Source organism: Pseudopodoces humilis, chromosome 5, assembly GCF_049639895.1.
Source record: "Pseudopodoces humilis isolate 2021_Gansu_Grassland_sample_001 chromosome 5, ASM4963989v1, whole genome shotgun sequence".
NCBI classification, from domain to species: domain Eukaryota; kingdom Metazoa; phylum Chordata; class Aves; order Passeriformes; family Paridae; genus Pseudopodoces; species Pseudopodoces humilis.
This window is the reverse complement of record NC_142204.1, coordinates 59,459,122-59,479,999: the sequence shown is the minus strand read 5'-3', so window position 1 is coordinate 59,479,999 and position 20,878 is coordinate 59,459,122. Positions and strand designations below refer to the sequence as shown.

The window sequence follows — 20,878 nt, the reverse complement described above, 5'->3', positions numbered from 1 at the left end:
TTAAATAAACAACTTGCAGAGTAACCAGCCAGAGAGTTGGTTTCACTGGGGACCTGACTTCGCTGCCCCTGTGCAAGTGCACACAGCAGGGGCACAAACAGGAGGAGGCAGAGACATGCACACACCTGCAGAGCTGTGATCTTGTGTCCTGGGATGGCTGCTGTGACAGGAGTGTTGGAATGGAAGGACAGGCAGGAGAGATGAGGACAGGGTGTTACACTCTATGCCAGTGACCAGGTGGAGTGCGTGGAGCAAAGTCTGGGGGGAGAGAGGAGCCAGCCGAGAGCCCGTGGGTCAGGATTAAAGGGAGGGTAGGGACAGGTGACACTGTAGTGGGGGTCTGCTACAGCTGCCAGGCCAGGAAGCACATGAGGTCCTCTATGGTTGTTCTCACATTCAGGTGTCCTGGTGTTCATGGGGGACTACATCCACCTCAGTACCTGTTGGAAGGACAACACAACAGAGCATAAACAATCCAGGAGATTCCTGGAATGAATTGATGGTAACTCCTCCAAGAGATAGGGGAGCCAACCAGGAGAGGTTCTATGCTGGACCTTGGTCTCACCAACAGGTAGGACCTGGTGGGGAATGCAAATCTCCAGGGCAGCCTGGGCTGCAGTGACCATGAAGTGGTGGAGTTTGAGATGCCCAGGGTGGTGATTAGGACGCACAGCAAGCTCCATACCCTGGACTTCAGCAGGGCAGATTTTGGCTTATTCAGGGATCTGTTCGATAGAGTGCCATGGGAGAAAGTCCTGGAGGAAAGAGAAGCCTGAGAAAGGTGGGTAATATTCAAGAATTACCTCCTCCAAGCTCAGGAGTGATGCATCCTAACAAAGAGGAAATCAAGTGGCTAGGGGGCCTCTATGGATGAACAAAGAGCTCCTGGATAAACTCAAACACAAAAAAGAAGCCTGCAGCAGGTAGAAGCAAGGACAGGTAGCCTGAGAGGAACACAGGAAGATTGTCTGAGCAGCCAGGGGTCAGGTTAGGAAAGCTAAAGCCCTGAAAGAATTAAGTCTGTCCATGGATGTCAAGGGCAACAAGGAAAGTTTCAATAGATATGTTTGCGATAAAAGAAAGACCAAGGAAAACGTGAGCCTTCGCCAGAAGGAAATGGGAGATCTGATATCTGTATGTGAAGAAGCTGGCAAATGCTCCAGCCAAGTTGCAGAAGACTTCAAGTCCCAGAAGGGACTGGGAGAATGAAGAACCACCTGCTGTAGGAGGTCAGGATCAAAATATTTTGAGGAATTTGAATGTGTACAAATTAATGGGACCTGATGAAATGATCAGTAGATGTAATTTTTAATTAAAAAATAAATAAATTTTATGATGAAGCCATGTTTTCTTGCCAACATCTACTTTTCTTGCAACAGCAAAATTATTCTCTCTCTTCTCCCAGTAGCAGATAAATGCTACCACTAGAGTGCTGTTTCTCCCCCATCTTCAGCTTCTCAGTCTACAGGATTCACTGAAAGCCTGTGTTGCCTTCATGCCTCACTGCCTGCATTCTGCTGTGTATGTGAACACATGTGTCCGTGTGCACTCTGTCTCCACAGCTATGGAGCAGTCTCAACTCCTTAGGGAGCCCTCTCCTGAAAGTGTGTACTTGCAGTGCCTTCCAGCAACATACCTTTCTTTGGATGGAGCCAGGTCCCTCTGTGTGCAGATCCTACCCTTTCAGGAACTGTGGGTACTCTTCACCGAGGCTAATCAGTTTTGGAGTGGGCTTCAGATATTCTTGAGATGTTAAGATTTGTTTACTGGGAAATTTGGTGGCAGTGTTGCTGTCCAACCTGTTGGGTTCTTTGGCTGACTGGTACATACAGGAAGCACCTGTGGCTATGATTTACCTTTTCTCTTTGTGTAAAGGCCAAGCCTATATGTGGCTGTTCTTCAATTTTGTTTTTAATAATAATAATAATAAAAGAAAATCATTCTGAGACTGACTTATTTGGTGAGGGGAATAATAAAACATACTTAATGTATTTCATTATTGAAATATTATCATTGCTGTTAAATTTTCAGAAATACAAATGTTTAGAAAGCCGTGCCAGGACTGTTTTTTGGCTTCCAAATAATAGCTGTGTATTTGCTGTGCTCATCCCTTCTCATTCCTCACAGTTGTCCTAACCTTTCACAGAGAAAAGACAAGAACCATTCTCCATAGACCTGGCAACTCCCTCCTTTGTCAGAGTTGTTTCTTCAAACTGTCAGTGAATTTGTCATGCTTTCCTTGAGATTTTGTGAGGTTTTATCAGTGTGAAGGTACATTAACATAACTGTATTGTCTTGTGTTGGTCTCAGCCTCTGAAACAATCATTCTATCTGGATTACTCCTAACCTAAAGTGAATTTTCCTGTGATGGAGGGAAATTAGAGGGGCTCCAAATTGCTGTTATTATCCGTGGTGTCCCAGCCTATCATTGTCCTGGATAATGGGGAGTTAACTCTGTTTCCTCCATCTGGGACATAAAAACATGAATCTGACTAAAGCGTGTATTTTAGAGAAGCATTCATTTATATTTGATTTTGCTCTTGTTCTGATTAGGTTATTCTAATTAATAATTATTTGTGAAAGAAGACAAATGAATATTAATTAGCGAAACATAGGAATGTGATTGCAACAAGCGTAATTTAAAATTTTCTGAAAGTTGAGACCTTTGAGAAATAGGTAAGCTTGGAACTGAAGAGGTGGAACATATATTGCCCATGATCCTCATCAGTTAAAATTTAGCCTGGGATTTTGAGGTATATAATGAAAAGACCATAGGTAAATCAGGAATAACTCTACAACAACACTAGATGGAATAAAACACTTAAATGGAATAAAATCAAACAGTGTGTTGAGAGCAGCTTATCAGTCTATTGTTCATTTGGACTAGGTTTGATCCACTGACCTCAGTGAGGTTTTCACACAGTTTTGCCTTCAACAGGATAGAAAAAAGTGCATGATTTGGATATGACATTTGTTTCCTAATTTCACCTGGGGCATTTGCACTTTCCACAGGAGGACACACCATGGTGTGGATATTTGTCTAGCCATTAAGCTACATTCACAGTATTCCTGTTTTGCAAATAAGCATAGGGTTTGGGGCTATGGGCTGCCAAATTTGAAGGTTTTAAACATGTAATAGCTTAGTTTAATTTTTGAGTTTTTTTTTAAATTTATTTGTTTTTCTTTTTTTAAAGGGGGTTTAGTTCTTTGCCATATGAAAAAATTGCAGTGGCTAATTGAAAGCGAGGCTTGTGGAAAGTGTTCTGATTTTTACTAACACTGAAGAGTAATCATTAATCCACTGCCAGCCCTTGTCACTTTGAGCAGGCATTTTGGCTTTGTGTGTTTTTTCTGTAAAAGAGCATTACCTTGGGGTGCTGTAAGTGTGGCTGGAGAGTGATCAGTCTCCTGCAGGACTCTGTGCCCTGGGGCAACTGCAGGGAGTGGGGTGAGCTCACCCTGGTTTGGGCACATGTGGGGTTCTATGCGCTCTGCAGCACTTCTGGAGATGTCTGCTGTGGTTTGCAGACCTGCAGGAAGCACCAGTTTGCAGCCTGGTTGTCAGAGAGTGCTCAGGCATGTCCCTAACAGCCCCTGATACACAGAGCCTCTTCTTCAATCCATTACAGGCTTACAGTCCCTGACTTCGTAGGAAGGCTGCATGTCTAATATCTGTGATGTGTTCAGCTTCTTATTTCAGGTGACATTAATGGCACAAGAATCTCTGGCAGTTTAAAAAATATTTAAATTGTGAGTTTGCAAAAAGAGCTCAGGCTATCAGAACAGGTTAACCATCTAGAGGATGCCCAGGTAGGGATCCTTTATTAGCATTATCTTCTTTGTCTTGCTACTCTACAAACGACCCCACAGACACCCATTTCCTCCTCTACTTACAAAGTTATGCTGCTCTTCATAATTTACCAATTATTTATATTTATTTGCTTGATCTGTATTGCCAAAATATTTTAGAAGCTGTACTTCCATACAGTTCTCTGAGCAAGGATTTTCAAACATGAATTTCAGTTGCTAACAAGTGAGATAGTGGAATTCTCTCTTATGTAGTGCTAAGAATCAAATACTGGAATGTCTTGTAAGTTTGTGCATTTTCAAATGGGAATTTAATCCAAACTTCATCAGGATACAGACCTCTGTCATTTCTCTCACACACTCCCACCCCACCCCCTGATAATTTTCCCCTGTGAAGTTTGTAATAGATTTTGGTTGAAACAAAGTAGAGCATGAAGAGTCACATTCAATACTGGAGTGATAACCAAACTTGTAAACAAGATTCTCTGTGCACAGCTGTACATTATTTGTTGTGATACAGCACTCTTTCTGATACTGAAAAAAAATATTAAATGTCACCAGACATGTTCTGAATTTATCTGTATGTCTGTTTATGCCTTTTATTGGGAAAAATCCCTGACTTTTGAAATGATGAGATTTTGCAATCCATGAGTTTTGTTCCTTCTACATTTTGCACATGTTAGTGGGGATGCATGTGGCACCGTAGGTTACTGTGGTTTTTTTCCTAGCAAGTTGTTTGAGTTGAATCATTTTGAGCAAGCAGCCCTCAGCACAATGTCACTATAACCTGTAAGATTAAGTATATTTTTGCTGTGGAGTTAACTTCAATAGCCACATAGGTATTGCCTTGTGACCATTCCCTTCCCACGCTTACCCCTGGTGGAAAACTGGGGCTGTGAACTGGTGTGAGTCAGCAGTGTTGCATCTGGCATGTTATTAGGGATGGGGTAACCCTCCCACAGGGCTGCCTGGGTTTCACATTGTAGAGAGCAGTCTCTGGGCAGCCTGCAGAGCACAAAGCCAGCTGCTGTCTGCTGTGCCTGCAGGCAGGCACTGGGAGATCTGAGAACCTGCCTGTGGACATGGCTGAGAGGAGAGAGGGGAGCAGAGTGTTGGGAAGCAGCTGAAGCAGCAGTGGGGTGGGAATCACAAAGCACCACTTCTTCATGTGTGTAGCTTGCGGCTTGAACCTGTGGATTTAAGTACAATATTCCTGTGTCCTATGAGTGGGATTTCAAAGCTGCCCTCACAATTCAACCTGGATGCCAAGACTGTCTCTCGACATCCCTGTCTCTCTGGGTACCACTTCCACTTGAGCTGTGTGAATCAGGACAGTCATCTCAGTCCAAACCTGAGAGTCAGCCTAACTCAGATGTCAGTAGGGGTGGTGGCTAAAAATAAATACCCAGGGAAGGTGGTAATCATAGGCACAATAAGTAGTGTTTCTTCCCTGGGAATCTCTCTGCTGTTCCTGATGCTGTATGGATCCAGGAGGAACATTTGATATCCCTCATTGAATATTTTTGCCATTGATGTGTCCATTTGTTCCGCTCCTTGACGTGTTTGAAAGATAATTTAGTATTTGTTTTATTCCTCAAGCAAAATACATCTTGGACTTTGTTTTGCCCACCTTACTGTGCTTATTCTGCCAGACATAGTAATGACCTGGTTGACCACTCATCTACTTTGTACTGAAAACACCTAAACACCTACATTCCTTTAGGGCTGATTATTTTCTGAGGCCTTCTTGTATGCTAATCTTCCACCTTTCTGGACAACAGAAGTATGTTGTGATTTGCTACCAGAAAAATAGAGAGTAGTTCAACTTGCTCCATAACAAAGAACTGTGGGTTCTGCTTTTAAATCTCCCAGTAACACATTTGGATGACCTCCATGAAATCCCAGTCTGGGCTGAAAGGCTTTGTCTGGTTGCTGCTGAAACACTGATTATTCACATAAGCTCAAAAATAATTGCTGATCAAGGTTCTGACGTTCTTGGTATTTTTTTTTTCTAACAGTAAATAATTTGTAAAATCTGTTGCACAATAAACTAAGCTTCTTGTAGCCAAATGAAAGAGTGAATTTAGAATTATGTAGCCGAAAAAGAACTTTTTCCTTTGACAATCCCAGTAACTTGTTTCAAATTGTTAGTTTTGTGCTACATGTTCTTTTTTTTTTTTTTTTTGAATGTGCTGAGGTAGCTGTCTAGAGGAGTTAAATCCTCATCTCTACAGATAATATATAAAATGACAGCTAAAGCCATCCCTGAGTTTGGGGAAAGCTTCTGAATGGGAGCAAAACATTATTTTATGCTTTATTGTTAGAAATATGTCAGATTCCAATTCTTTTTTTTTTTTTTTTTAAATATGAGCACATCTGCTGAGACCTGCTGCAAATTTACTTGCTTGAGGAAACAACTCAGCTATCTGATGGTGACAGTCATAATGTCCTGAAATGAATTTGGCCCATAACAGTAGTGACAAAATAAACAGTTTTGAGGAATCAAACAGCCCCCATATGACAAAACAGCAGTTGCATAAAATGTGCTGTCTGTTTTGATAAAAATGTGTCTACATTTTTTGTCTTTATATTTAAAGGAAAAATGTTCAGGAGAAGTAGTATCCTTGTTTCAAAATAACTTTGCTGGTGATGTTACTCTTGTGCTCATCTATATATATGTGTTTGGGGTTTGTAACAGCTTATTAACCAGAGGTTTCCTTCCTCATGACTAGCACTCCAAACCTCTGTAGTCAGGTTTCCCAGTGTATTTTTTTGCCACTTGGACCTGTCACTCCTGTATGTGCTTGTACAAACCATCTGTGAGTGTGGCTCAGAAATTGTAGCTTTGCTCTGTTTTTTGTCCCCAAAGGAATAAGAAGTCAGTTTGCATCTCAGGCTGTTGTTACTGTCTCTTCTGTTTTCTGAGCAATTTTTTTCTCTTGGCTTAGGTGTTCAAGACATGATGCATATCTCCCTTATAAAATTTAGTGGGATAAAATTAAAAAGGTTAATATTTTAAATTTTTCAGTTCTGTGTAAACATGAAGAGCAGTTTTAAAAGGTTGAATATTAATAAGCACTGTAAGGGCATACATTTTTAATGTGGCTGCTGCCCACATTTGAAATTAGGTCATTCAGGTTTTCTTCTTGCTGTTTATTCCAGCAGTTAATACAGCACATGAAAGTAGAGTTCAAGACCAGTGGTTTTTACTAATTAGAAGGCTGGAGTTTGTATTTGGAAGGCAAAACATGAAACTATTTACCTATTTATCTCTAGTAACTCTTGAAGAAGCTGGTAAACCTAGAAATGAAATGAAGGAGAGGCAAAGCTATGTGTTTTAAATTGTATTTTGCAGTTTCTCCCAGCTGGAAACAAGACAGGAATCTGATTTCAAATGTTTGCAGCATGCAGTTGGAGATGTGCCAGGTTGGCACTATAAAACATTTGCACTGGGGCTTTGGTGGGGGTTGGCATTGTTATTGACTTTCCTAAGGAGTTTTAAAGGTTAGCCAAAGCAAAAGTTGATCTTTTAATGGGGTTACAAATTAGTCTCTTTCTCTATAAGAGTACCTTTAGTGCCAGATTTCCAATAGGTGTATTTTGTAAAAAGGAAGTAAATTTTTTTACGTACTTTTTAAATCCCTGTTTGCATTATTGTTTGCAAGACGCCAATTTCTGTGCACTCAATAAATAATGGAGATGCAGCTCTAAATGTCTCGCATTCACTCATGAGCAGCAGTAAGTAACAGGAACTCTTAGAAAGCTGAAAATGGTCTGGAAAGCTTTTTAGTTACTATGTACCATCTCTTGCAAAGCTACTTAAAAGTTAAAGTGTATACGAATTAGTTCCTGTAAAGATACAAAAATAATGATAATCTGGTGTTTGCAGTTGTCACACTTGGAATGAAGGATAACATTGCTATGTTTAAAGCAAGTTAGACTACTACAAAAATAATCAAAATGTTTTTTTTTCTTTCAGCTCCAGCGGTAAACAGATTCACCAGACGTGCATCAGGTAAGAGGAATGAAGTTCCAGTTGTCTACATAATAGTTGAAACATTATGCTGACAGTGACTGTCATGTAGAACGTAATATGACATTAGTCAATGTTCTGTAAAGATGTTGGCTTTGGGCTAACCTCTAATTTGTTACCTGCTTTACTGAAAAATGTAGCCAAGGTTTCAGGTCATGGAACTTGCACGAAACCTTCTTGTTGCTGTGGAATTTATTAAAAACCTAAGCTTCCCCCCACCTTTAAAGAAAATTATGTCAGTTCTAGCAGATATGAAAGCTGAAAGCAAGAACTGAATGTAAACTGAATGTAGGCAGGGTTATACCTTGCTTACTTCACAGACAACCTAAAGTTGCAATTTCATGATCAGCTATGCATGAGGAAATGTACAGCTGTACTGGAAATCTCACTGTCCAAACCCTGGCTGGTTTGTGTGCGTGGTGTGTTGTGCTGTGCAGAGCTGGCAGATCAGCTCTGGAAGCACCATTGCTGTGGTGGTGGTGTGTGGTGTTGGGTGGGCACCTGCCTCACCCAGTGCTGCTTTGTGTATTCTTCAAGTAAACTTGGTTCTTGCTGGCTCAGAGGACTCTACCTTATTTCCTTTACATGTAACAGATCCCTCCAAATTACGTATCATTAAAAGTTAATATTCTTGGCCTTTCCTTATTGTTCTGCTGTGTCATGTCCTTTAGGCTTAATTTTTCATGGCTTTTTTCTTCTGAATTGTGGGGCCCAGAATCTGGATCTTATTTGTTTGAAGTACTATGAATCTGAAAATGTGGTATGAAAGTCACCATGAAATGTAATGAGACTCATGGCTGACTCATAAAGAGTCAGGAGAGCAGGAGATGTGAGCTATTCATAGTCATTTCAGTATGTTTTACATCCAAGTATAAAGTGCTATTTTCAACTTCCGGTCATTTTTAATAAACATATTTCATAATGCAGTAAGTCTATCCAGACTTCTAGTTTTGGTAGTTACAACCTCAGGTAGTCCCTTGTCAATGTAAAAATACGAGTGAAAATCCTCAGGTTTACTGAGGAGCTGTAGAGAAAAAGGGTTTGCAGGATTGGTGCATAGCATATGAATCACAGAATGGTTTGGGTTGGAAGGAACCTTAATAAAGATCACCCAGCTTCAACCCCCTGCCATGGGCAGGGACACCTTCTGCTATCCCAGGTTGCTCAGAGCCCTGCCCAGCCTGGCCTTGGACACTTCAGGGATCCAGGGGCATCCAGAGCTGGTCTGGGCAACCTGTGCCAGTAACTGACCACCTTCACATGTGTATCACAAAGGAAGAAAATGTAATTAGTTCCAATTATTCTCATGTTTTAATTAAGGATAATACTTCATGAGGTACTGTAGTTTGAAATGAAAGGAATGATTCGTTTACTAGTGCTCAGTAACAGTGAGCAGGACTCTATACAAATCAGATTTCATGTTTTAAGGAGAGTTTTGCTGTGACTGATTGATAGCTGACATTAATGAATGTGGTCCTTCTAACAGATGTGTGTTAAGCTTTTGCATTCAGAGATTTTGATTGTTTGAAAAGCTAATACTTGCACACAAAAAGCCCCCAATCAGTTATTCTTAATGTTTCTTTAATATTAAATTAACATTTATTTGTAAAAGGAAAATAAAAACAGAAGTCTGAAAGTTTTGTGCAATTATCGGGGAAATAATTTCTGTAGGGAATTAATATTTCATGTATTTTGGTCTTGTTGTGGAGAGATAGAATAGTTATCTTATTCAGAATAATGAGTCAGGTGGCGTAGTAAATCAGATGTAAATCATGTGAATACATTTCAAGCTCGAACAAAGTAATGCTGCAGTCCACTACGTGTACTATTTTATTAAGTTAGTGGTAGCTTTAATAGTTAAAATAACTATTTTTTAAAGAAGGAAGCCTGTGAAAGGTGATAGTTCTTTGTTTTCTTAAATGATAAATGACTGTCAGAGAAGTACAGTACATTTAAGAAACTTCATAAAATATAAAATTAAAAATATAAATCAGACTATGCTGATAATATAAACATTTCACAAGGATGTTTGCAGTCTTAATCATATTTTTAAATCCATTTCTTATAACTGAACAGTTGTCTGTGTAGATTAAGGCCATCAAGATACCTTGCAAAGGGAAAAGCTAGATAGTAGCTGCTGGGCTTGGTTTTTTTTATGCTTGGTGGCTTAACAGCCTTCTGTAGTCAAAGCTGATTCTCATGTTTAGGAAATGCCATATGTATTATGTAGGCAGACCAAATGAAATGTAGGGTTTTTATCCTTGAATATGAGTTTCTTTTAATTTTAGGCTGTTTGGCTAAGAGTTATTTTAAAATTTGAAATGTGCAATATTGTTGATTTTTGAGTGCTTTTGAAGATTTTCTTCTGGTGAATATATCTCCAAGCTTGTGGTGAATATTCGGAGAGTTAGCTGTAGAATGTGGTTTCATGTTGCATCTGTTAATGATACTGCAGACTGATTCTGGGAGTGTGTGACTTCAGGGCCCCATTTTGTCATGCCTCTGCCCATAGGTTCTCTCTACTTTTCTTGCACAGACCTAGTAGTTGTGCTGCCTGAGGGTGTATAGATTTAAATAAAACAGAAATACATGAGGTTCTGGTGCGTTGATTTGCATTGATTTTCCAACATTTCTTCACAGAGAACAATAATTCTCTACAATGGGTATTTTGATGTTTCTGTTACTCCTTGGATAATGCCTAGTATTTTACTTGGTTGCATAAGATATAGTTATTTTTCCTAACTGAGCTAGAAATTAGGCACCCAGAGTTTAATTGCTGAAGCACCTACTGAAAATAATACAGTACAGCATTTATTATTTAACAGCTGTTCCTGTTAGCATGCTGAGAATGTATTAATGAACTGTCATTGGTATGTAAGGAAAAAAGCAGAAGTAAGCTAGGATAAATTAGTTGTTCTAGAATTCCAGTTCTTAAAATTTATTGAGCTACCTAATTAGGTATCTCTGATGTGTGTTTATTCATATGTATGTGTATATTTGCAATGTGGGCTCTATACATAAAATACACTTTTAGTGCTGGTGACAGCTACTCACAGGTTAGTTAATAATGCATTCCATTGTTCTAGGCTATGCACAAAGAATAATAGATATTATACTCTCAAAAAGAGTTTAGTAAGAAGAGGAGATTAAAAATACTTTATAGAACTAGAATGAACAATGAGACAGCTGCAAGTAGTTAATCCTTAATTTTTCTTTTCAAATCTGCTGGCACTAAGATGAAGAGAAAGGAAAACAACTGTTGAGGCAATCAAGAGACTCGGGTGTGGAAAAAGGCGGAGCATGAATGGCACCCCTTTGTCCTTCAGATAGAATGCGAGAGGTTCTGTGCAGCCTCATACAGGGGAAAATCTGGGAGCACGTTTGTCAGAGCAGTTTCTTCATCTACTTTGTGTAAGGTGCCATTAGGAAGAAAATAACAGAATAAGAGTTTTGGTCTGCAGTATCTTTGAACCATTGTGTGGACTGGATTAGTCATGCCCAGAATAGAATTTATATATATCACTTCTACTTTTCAGTTTAATAATTCCTGCAGGAAGCATGGCAAAGTACTTAAGAATCAGAGTGAATTTTACTGCATTTATACTACAGGAGTCCTCTTAGTGAAGGAATGGCTAATTGCTTTCTGAAATTATGGAAGAGCATAGGTGATATCAAATTAAATGGTTTTATATAAACTAGTATTTAGGAAGAGCAAATCGACATTACTAACTAAGAATAGAAAATGTCCCTAGGAACAATATTTCACTTTTGATTTTTCAATCAACTCAACTATATTGAGTTTTTCTTAAAAAGATTGGCACCCACTTTCCTGTGGCATATTAAAAATTGTCAGAGAAAGGCAGCATACTGAAATGAAGTGCTATTCCCTTTTATAGAGTAAGGCAGAAGCTGGGGTTGTACCAAAAATAATGTTGTGGAATTAAGTAGCTATAAAGTCCCCTTTGAAATGCTCAGGTAGGATGCAGGGTTGTTGTAGAAGCAAATTGAGTGACAGAGGAAAGAAGAATGAAGGATTTTATTGATGAAGTAGTAATTCCAGTTTTTCAAGAAGAATTAATGGTTCTGCTTCTTCTGAGTGATGAATAAACCCCAAACTGAATTCAAGTGACATTGGATTCACCTTTGTTCATTACACACATGTAGTTAATCTAAAATTTGAAATGTTCAATGTGTCACATTTCTGAAATAAGCAAGGACATAGATGACATACAGTGCTGTCTAATACTAAAACTCAAGCACTAAGGCTGCCATTGTGGTGAGGAAAGCCAGAAGAAAAAGTGCTATCAGAATTTGAGAGTGTATCTACATTGCATGAACAGAGTGCACTAAAGAAGGCATATTGTGCCTTGTCAGTGTCCTTCCTACAATTACCATCACTGTAGCACTCAAATCCTTTGCTGAGTAAGAATAAGGGTGTGGTGCAGTGAGCTGTAGGTACCTTAGAGCCACTGGTCAGGGGAAATGCTGTGCTTTAGTCTGGTCCTGGTCCTGCTTAAAGCACATGTATCATCAAATATCCTGACCTGGCAGGAAAGTACAACTCCTGTCCCAGCAGAGGACATCCCAAGAGTCGCACCATGTGCCCAAGAGATTGTCCAAATGCTTTTTGAACTCCATCACACTTGGTGCTGTGGCCGTTTTTGTGGGGAAGCTGTTCCAATGCCCAACCACCCTCTGGGTGAAGAAAGTTTTCCTAATGTCCAACCTAAACCTCCCTGACACAGCTTCATGCTGTTCCTTTGGGTCCTGTCACTGGTCACCTGAATGAAGAGATCAGTGGCTGCCCATCCCCTTCCCCTTGTCAGGAAGCTGTGGACAGCTGTGAAGTCTCCCCTCTGTCTCCTTCAGGCTAAAAAAGTCAAGTGACCTCATCCATTCCTTGGCTTTCTACTTCAGACCCTTCAGCATCTTCATAGCCCTCCTTTGGACATTCTGTAATGGCTTTAGATCTTTATTGAGGCACCCAAAACTGCCCTCAGCACTGGAGATGAGGGTGTACCAGTGCAGTGCAGAGCAGAGCAGGACAATCCCCTCCCTTGCCTGGCTGGCAATCCTGTGCCTGATGCCCTCAAGACATGCTTGGCCCTCCTGGCTGCCAGGGCACTGCTGGCTCTTTGACTCTTGGGAATGAAGAACTGATCTCAGAATCTGCCCCACAACACTTCTGGGTCTGTGGAAAGTTAGTGATAAAAGCTGTTTTCCATATGATCCATAATTAATTGATCCAACTTCCTTTCTTTAGTTCTTCTTGCATAGACTATTTGCTGTGCCCTTCTGCAAATGAGACAGTCACAGAAACAAGAGTTTAAATTGCTCTTGTTTCCCTCTTATATTTTCTGGCAATTTGAGAAGAGTTCCTGTAGAAAAATGAAGTATTAACATAGCCCTAGATGCTTCAAGAACATGCTCATTTCCCTCCTAACCACTGTTTTAATTCAGAATGTTTGATAAATAACATCATGATGTTAAACTTGGGAGTATTTGTTCCTGTCCTGTTCAGATCCTGCGGATCTGAAGAAGAGCATGTGTGCTCAGAAGCTCTTCTGCCTCCTTCTGGGTTCAATTGTTTTGGCTGTTCTAGTGTCAGATTCTGCCCATGAAACTTTCTCTTCTCTCCTCTCATTTACATTGCATGTATACAAAAACTCTTACATATTACATTGTATAGTTGGACAGTAGTATTGTTCAAAAGAAAAAAATCTGGGCTATCTGCATTACTTCATCAAGTTTTTAAGTGGTTCATATTCAACTTTCATTTATTCCTCTTTTAAAACTCCAAAACCTGAAACATAGATTCTAGCAGGTTGTAGCAAAGTGTTTTCTTGTATACATGATCGAATATGAATTTTTCAGAGCCCATTGATGGAGCTGAGTTATAGAAATAGGCAAACTATTGCAAATTAATGCCATGCCATGTTTTAGATACAGCTATCTTTAAGCTATTTTTATCATAACACTTAAGGCTTAATAAAAGAAGAGATTTTGTAGATGCATACTATAAGGCAAAGTTTGAGGTGATGGAGGAAGGGAGGAAAAAAGGCAAGAAAAGGGAAAGAGGGAGATGGTAGCAATAAGTACATAACTCTTGTGCGCTGTGACAAGTTGCTATGGAGGGGACTCAGTATTTGTCCCAAGGAGTGATAGGGAATAAAGGAAGTAAACAAATAGGGATTGGCCTAGTTTTTACACACAAAAATATTTAGGCTATGCCTTGGGGAAAACTTGGAATAAATTCTTAGTAAAGAATAGACTAAACTGCACAGGAATCTTGTGTTATTGCAGAAGTTTTTAAGGAAGGTAACACGTTTTCTTGAAGGAATAGAGGTGTAATTCATACTGCAGCAGTACATAGATGACTTAGATGGTTTAGATGATTTATTGAAATTTCATCAGTATTTCCATGTTTGTTTGGATGTCTCTGCAATCATACAATTCTTGACTGAATTTATAAGCTGACTAAAATGTACAGAGTAGTAATTTTTAAATTCCACGAGCTGGTAAAGCTAGATAGCAACTGTTCTTTAGAAAATAGGAGAGCTGAGTTTTGAGTTCACAAATTGCTCTGTATCCCTCTTTATAGGAACTTGTAATTTTTCCTGCTGTCTTAGTGTTACCTTTGGAAAGCATTCTGCATGTGGGTTTGTATCAATAAAATTATTCATTGTAGTTTTTTCAGCTATTTGGGTTGGTCTTGTTTCAGACATATGAAACATAAACCAGAGATTGGTGTTGAAATATGAATCGAATTTGTCTGTATGGACAGTTGCCCAGCCTGTTTGAGGAAGAGCTCAGACATCCTAGCAAGGTACCTAGCAAGGTATCAAGTTGTTAGACTGATTGACCAGTACCTTTAAACCCATTTTGTGTGTAACTGGTAAATAAGATGGGTATGGAAAAGTGTTTTATATGTCAAGCCCTACCTGCAGCCAGCAGCATGGCCTCATCCATACCACTATTTGGGAATGGTCCTGTTTGGGACTGTGCCCAGGACCATGCTGGAGCCTGGTGTGGGTGAGTGAGTGTGGTGGAGGCAGCGGTGTGGTGGTGCCATTCTGAGCCAGAGGCCATGGTTGGATAACGCCGGTTCCAAGCCAGAGGGAGTGGGTGGATAACACTGGTTCCGAGCTGGAGGGAGCGGGTGGATAACGCTGGTTCTGAGCCAGAGCCAATGGTTGGATAACACCGGTTCTGAGCTGGAGTGAATGGCTGGATAACGCTGGTTCTGAGCCAGAGGCAATGGTTGGATAACACCGGTTCTGAGCTGGAGGGAGCAGTCAGGGAAACTGCAGTCAAGTTGAGCTCCATGCTGAGCACTTTTTGCATGTGGTTCACTCCCTCTTTTTTACACACTTTTGTTATTAATATTGTTGCTGTTACTGTTCTTTCCTTATCTTTTTTGCTGTTTCCAGTAAATTGCTCTAATCTCAACCCATGATCTTTACCTTTTGTGCCTCCAGTTCTCCTCTCCTGCCCACTGCAGGGGGTAGAGAAATGAGTGAGTAGCAGCATGGTTTGGAGAGTCTCAGTGGGAGCACTAAATTCTTAAACCTCAACAGTTATACTGTGTTTTCTGTTTTAACCTGCTTCTAAGTTTGCATTCATTATTGATGATCTCAGAGATCCCAATAACCCATGATCAGAAAAGTTAATAACCTTCCAATGCTTTTATCAGGATGCTCATAACTCATGGTTTTGAAACAAATAAAATAATGTTGTTTTTTTTAATGAGAATGGATCCATGTTGCTGAAAGAAAGAGGAAGGATTTTAAAATAAATGTGGAACAGGTGTGTATTGATAGTCATTATTTAAGAGTTCTGATCGTTATTCTTTAAAATATTTCAGTGTCTGTGTCTATGGTAAGCTCCTCTTTGGTTGCTGTGCTATATTGTTCTTCCACACTTGTGTGAGGCTAGGGAGGTATGCTCCCTCCACTGTAACTGATAGAGCATGAACCTGTAGGCTGTTGTATCTGCTTACCAGTTTTCCAAAACAACTCCATTCCATCTGTGACTTCATGTGGTTTGACCTTCATGCTATAGAAGATTTCTTCTGAAGGATAAAAGATGAGTAAGACAAGGCATGTTTTACGTAGCAAGTTGTTCGAAATGGAATAACAGTATTTGTTGCATTACTGTGAATGCATCCTTAAGGGGTTAAGGTGAATAATTCTTCTTGTTCTAATAACAATTTTGTGTGAAACTGAAAAAGATTGATTTCTGGTGTCTTCACAATTATTGTGAAGAATTATAATGAGCATGCCAGAGTGAAAAATTGCTACAATTTTTCTTTGCTACAATGCCACAATCCACTAATGAGGAAAATTGTATGTATTTATTATGTAGAATAGGAAGCAGAACTCCATGAGAAAATAAAGAAAAATGACTTGTCAGAGGAAATATTAAATGGAATTGTTTGAGCCTTGTTTAGTTTTCTTGTTAAACCTGAGATTGCATGGAAACACTAACTCTTTCCCCTCTAGATACACAAGAAAATAATGAAAATTTGGAGATTTGCTTTCAAATAACCAATCACAGAAGAGGAACCCCATCATTCTGAATGCAAAGCTTCAGTCAGTCTTTGAAACCATCTTTCACTCTGAACATCAGCTACACACTGCAACAAAATTTGGAGTTTATACCCTTACCTTTGTTTTGCGTGCAGCAGTCTAGTAAGTGATGAGTGCATCTTTAAGGCACAAATTCAATGCCTACTTGTCAGCCTTTTTCTCTCCTGCTATCACAGTCTGAGTTTTGAAAATACAGCTTCTAATTGGAGCAATACTCTAGCAAAACTGTGCTCTCTGAGCTGGAGGTTTGGAACACTGAAAGGGGGAAGTCCTAAATAATCATTACTTTCTAGTCTCTCATATTCTTGCCAGTGAGCAACAGGAAGAGACGTATTTTTTCTGCTAGCATTGATCTGGGGACTACTTTCACACTGTTCTTTGTAGTAGTACTTTCACTACTTTCACTGTTCTAGTTGGTTCACAGCTGAATACACTTAGTCTTTTGTTCATTTTTTTTGTCTATCCCATCATAGTCATATATTACATATAGCAATATATCATCATAGTAATATACTAATATCAAAGGTAGTTGTGCATACAATTTAATTTTTTCAGGCATTTTCCTTACTGAGAAGATAAGCACTAAACTTATTCTTTATTTTAAAAAAACTGCTCCATTTACGCTATCCATTGGTGAATAAGTTCCTGGGGAATGCCAGCCATCACAAGTTTGGGGTTTAGGTTCAAATAGATGAAGTCAAAGAATCAGCCAACAGCTGACAAAAATGTCTGTGTATGTATTTATAAAGAACTCAGCAGAAATGTCTCCCTATATAATGCTTACCTATTGTTCTGTAGGATTTTTAGACATATCACAGAATCAATCACATTTTCTCATGGTTAATGTGAAGGAATGCTTCAAATGCAAAACACCTAATAAAGAAGAAGAGAAATGCTTACGCCTACTGTGTGGCATAATTACACTGAAAAAGAAGAGATCCTAATCTGAAAGATCTTGAGGTGCGCTCCTGGGATCGGTTGGTTTGTGAGTAATTACAGCAGAGAATCCAAATTGTCATTGTGGTTCAGTAGTGCCCAACAACACGAATGTGTTATTGCACGTTGGTGAGGACTGTACGTTTTGTTAATTGACTTTCTTAGCTGTGCAAGTCAAATTGTGTAGGAAGAACAAGTATGGAGTGTCCCATTGTTCATCCTGATATGTATGGGGCTTATTAGACCAGCACAGTTGGCTTCTTTAATATGCCATCCAGGAAACTGGTCTGTTGCAAGAATGAGGAAGGGAGAGTGGTACAGTTCTTGTGGGTCAGTGCAAGAAACACAGTCCGTGTGTGAAAGATACTAAAATGCTGTTGGAGAATGGTCACGCAGCTGTCACAGTAGCAAAGCACAGGCAGGAGCAACAGAGTGTGACAATTGCTGATACACTGGGTTAGCAAGGGCCTGGAAGAGAGGAGTAGGAAGCCTATGCTTGATGCAGTCAAAAAGAACAATTAAGTGGGATTTCAAATCCTTTGTGGTACGCCTACCACCAAGTGCCCAGCAGCAGTGCTTGTTGGGTGTGAGACACCCTCGCTGCCTGCACTGTGCACATTCCCATCTCTGCAGAAAACCTGCCCTGAAAGGGAAGGCAGATTAAAACATGTGATGGTATAAAAGCTGTGCTGCATAAAAGAGACAAAGGCTGCCTGCTATTAGAGGCTGGTTTGCTGCAGTCTGACACAAATGTAGATGTGTATATCGCCATGCTACTGCTCTGTACCTGCTGATATGATTGTGGAGCTCATGGTATCCTCACACCTGACTCTGAAACCAATTGCTTAAAACCTTCTGCACAGAACTGGACTGTGGAATGGTCAAGAAACTGTAGATTTAAAGTAACAGGAATAATTTAATTCCCCACACAACAATGGAATATTACTGTCACCTAACATAGAACAAAAAGCTGTCCTGAGAAATTTACATATAAAGCACTTAATTGAATGGCACACAAGCTTATGGTTTATGTTTTTCAGCTTTTTAAATCAGGTAAATCTAGTAAAATAGAGTGTGTAACTGTTGGTGTAGAGAGATCTTTTAAGTGGAATATAATGTTAATGATTTTGTTGAAAAAGGTATTAATTTGGAAAAAATATTTGACTATAAATACAACCCACTAAGTAATGGTATTTTCTCTACTTCCCTAAAAGCCGTAAGCCATTTTGTCACATACTATCATTCATTTATGTATTCTAACTTTCTAAGTAGGATTTCTTACATGTTTTCTTTATGAGTAGCCCTTGTGCAGACAAAGTCTTAGGCGTGCCAGCTGGCTTTCTTTGCCAGTTGTTGTGGTGATGATTTCCCAAATTACTTTTTAATTTTTAATTTTTATTTTGATGATCAGGTTGAGGGGAAAATTATTAAAATTGTGATATAGTGCACTGACACTTGTTTGAAATTCTTGATTTAAATAGCAAATTTTTCAAGAGTGTGCCAACTTTACTTTTCACAAAAAAATAAATTTAAAAAAATAAAATATATAAAGTTACAGAATGTTTTTATTCTATTAAAAAATTATTTTCTCCTGTACTTGGCACTGCCAAGGACACACCAGTGTTCAGTTTTGGGCCCCTCACTACAACAAAGACATGGAGATGCTGGAGTGAGTCCAGAGAAAGACAACCCAGCTGGGGAAGGGTCTGGAGCACAAGCCCTACAAGGAGCAGCTGAGGGAGCTGGGGGTGTTCAGCCTAGAGAAAAGGAGGCTCAGGGGAGTTCTTATCAGGGTCTATAACTCCCAGAAAGGAGGTTGTAGCTGGGTGAGAGTCAATGTCTTCTCCCAGTGAACAAGTGACAAGGGGAAATGACCCTCACTTGCACCAGGGGACATGCACATTGGACATTGGGAAAAATTTATTCACCTAGAGTGGTGAAGCATTGGAACAGGCTGCCCAGGGAAGTGATGGAGTCCCTGTCCCTGCAAGTGTTCAAAGAATGAATCGATGTTTAGTGGGTATGGTGGTATTAGAACAAAGGTTGGACTTGATGATCTTGGAGGTCTTTTCTAGCCTTAATGATTCTATGATTGTTTTGGTAACTGGATTTATATAATTTTGATTACTGAAAATCACCAGTAATACTCATAATTCTGGCATACCCATATATTTCTTGCAAATAATTCTTAGGATATACTATTTTGTGGTTCACTTCTGCCCATAATGCCATCCTTATTTGGAGTTGTAGAAAGTTTTTTCAATACCTGTGACATTTTCAAAGCTGAAGCAAAATCAGTTCCAATGTTGGGTGACTTTTAGTTTAAGAACTGCATACATGACAAAATAGCTGTAAAATTTATCATTAAAAGCTTTGCATTAAGCTTGAATTATTAAATAGAAAAAAACCTTGTACACCAAAAGTTATAATTGACTGATCATGAGTTACCTTTTCTATCATGAATTTTCACACCTTTGTATTCAGGACTAGGCCTTATTTTTTACAAGCTCTAAATATATCCCATCAATCTGAATGAGAAAGGAGGTGCTCAGTTGCTGGAGGTTGAGGTGGTAACTGGTTGTATTGTGCAAGAGAGGAAGCAAATTTCAGGGGCATTTCTGTTCATGTCACGCTTCTTATGCAGGGCTCTTTAATCAAAACACAACATGACGGAGAGATCATTTGCAAAGGCATTATTTATATGAGCAATTGGAATTGTCGCTATTTATAGACTGGTTGCAATCACATCTGACGACTGGGTTTCTTAGTGCATTTATCATACGAGTGATGCCAGCGGGAACTCTGTATTTACTTCCCCATGCTGCCATTTTTAATGAATACTTCTTTTTAATGAAACTTCTCTATTATTCTTCCTGGTGTTGGTTTCATGACTGCAAAGTTAAAACTACCACCGTCCTTCCTTCCTGAGGTAAAATCAACGCACTTTAATGACTGGATTGTGAAACAGCACATTGATGCAGGTGGGTAGAGCTATGTAAGTGGCTTAATGGAAAGGAGTAATGTAACCCTGGGCTGGCTGGATTAATGGAGGCAATTTTTTACCAGCCATCAGGGATGTGCACATACCCCTTTGCTAACAACCAAATGTTTAGCATCATAACTTTTGGAGGGTTTTAACCTATGTTTTTATTTTGTTTTCTGCACAAAATGAACTGGGAGTGGCATGCCTTCATGTTGTCCCCTTATTTTTGGGGAGGATTGTGTCCAATGAAGACTTACTATTCTGTTTTCCAGTAGAGTCATTGATCCTTTAGTTGGTACAGACACAGACATGTATTGGTACAGATACAGATGTGTATATATGGGTATATTATGTTAAAAACATTTAACTTCATGAGGGCTTAAAAATATGCTGGGGGCCTTCTGCTGTGCCCACTGAAATCGGTGGCAATATTTATTTTTTTAATGAAGGTTTGACTGATTTTTAAAAATTTTTAATTTTTAAAGGTGAGTTTATTTTGCTGAGAAGTTATGAATGTGTTTATATTATGAG

The 20,878-nt window shown here is 39.3% G+C and overlaps 1 protein-coding gene across 1 annotated transcript in view; it reads left to right on the top strand.

Moving 5' to 3' along the window:
- PRKAR2B (protein kinase cAMP-dependent type II regulatory subunit beta) overlaps positions 1-20,878 on the top strand; it is a 75,823-nt gene that overhangs the window by 20,513 nt on the left and 34,432 nt on the right. The window contains exon 2 of the mRNA XM_014249087.2: positions 7,787-7,822. Within this exon, the coding sequence (XP_014104562.2) occupies positions 7,787-7,822 (36 nt within the window). The remainder of the gene's footprint in view (positions 1-7,786; positions 7,823-20,878) is intronic.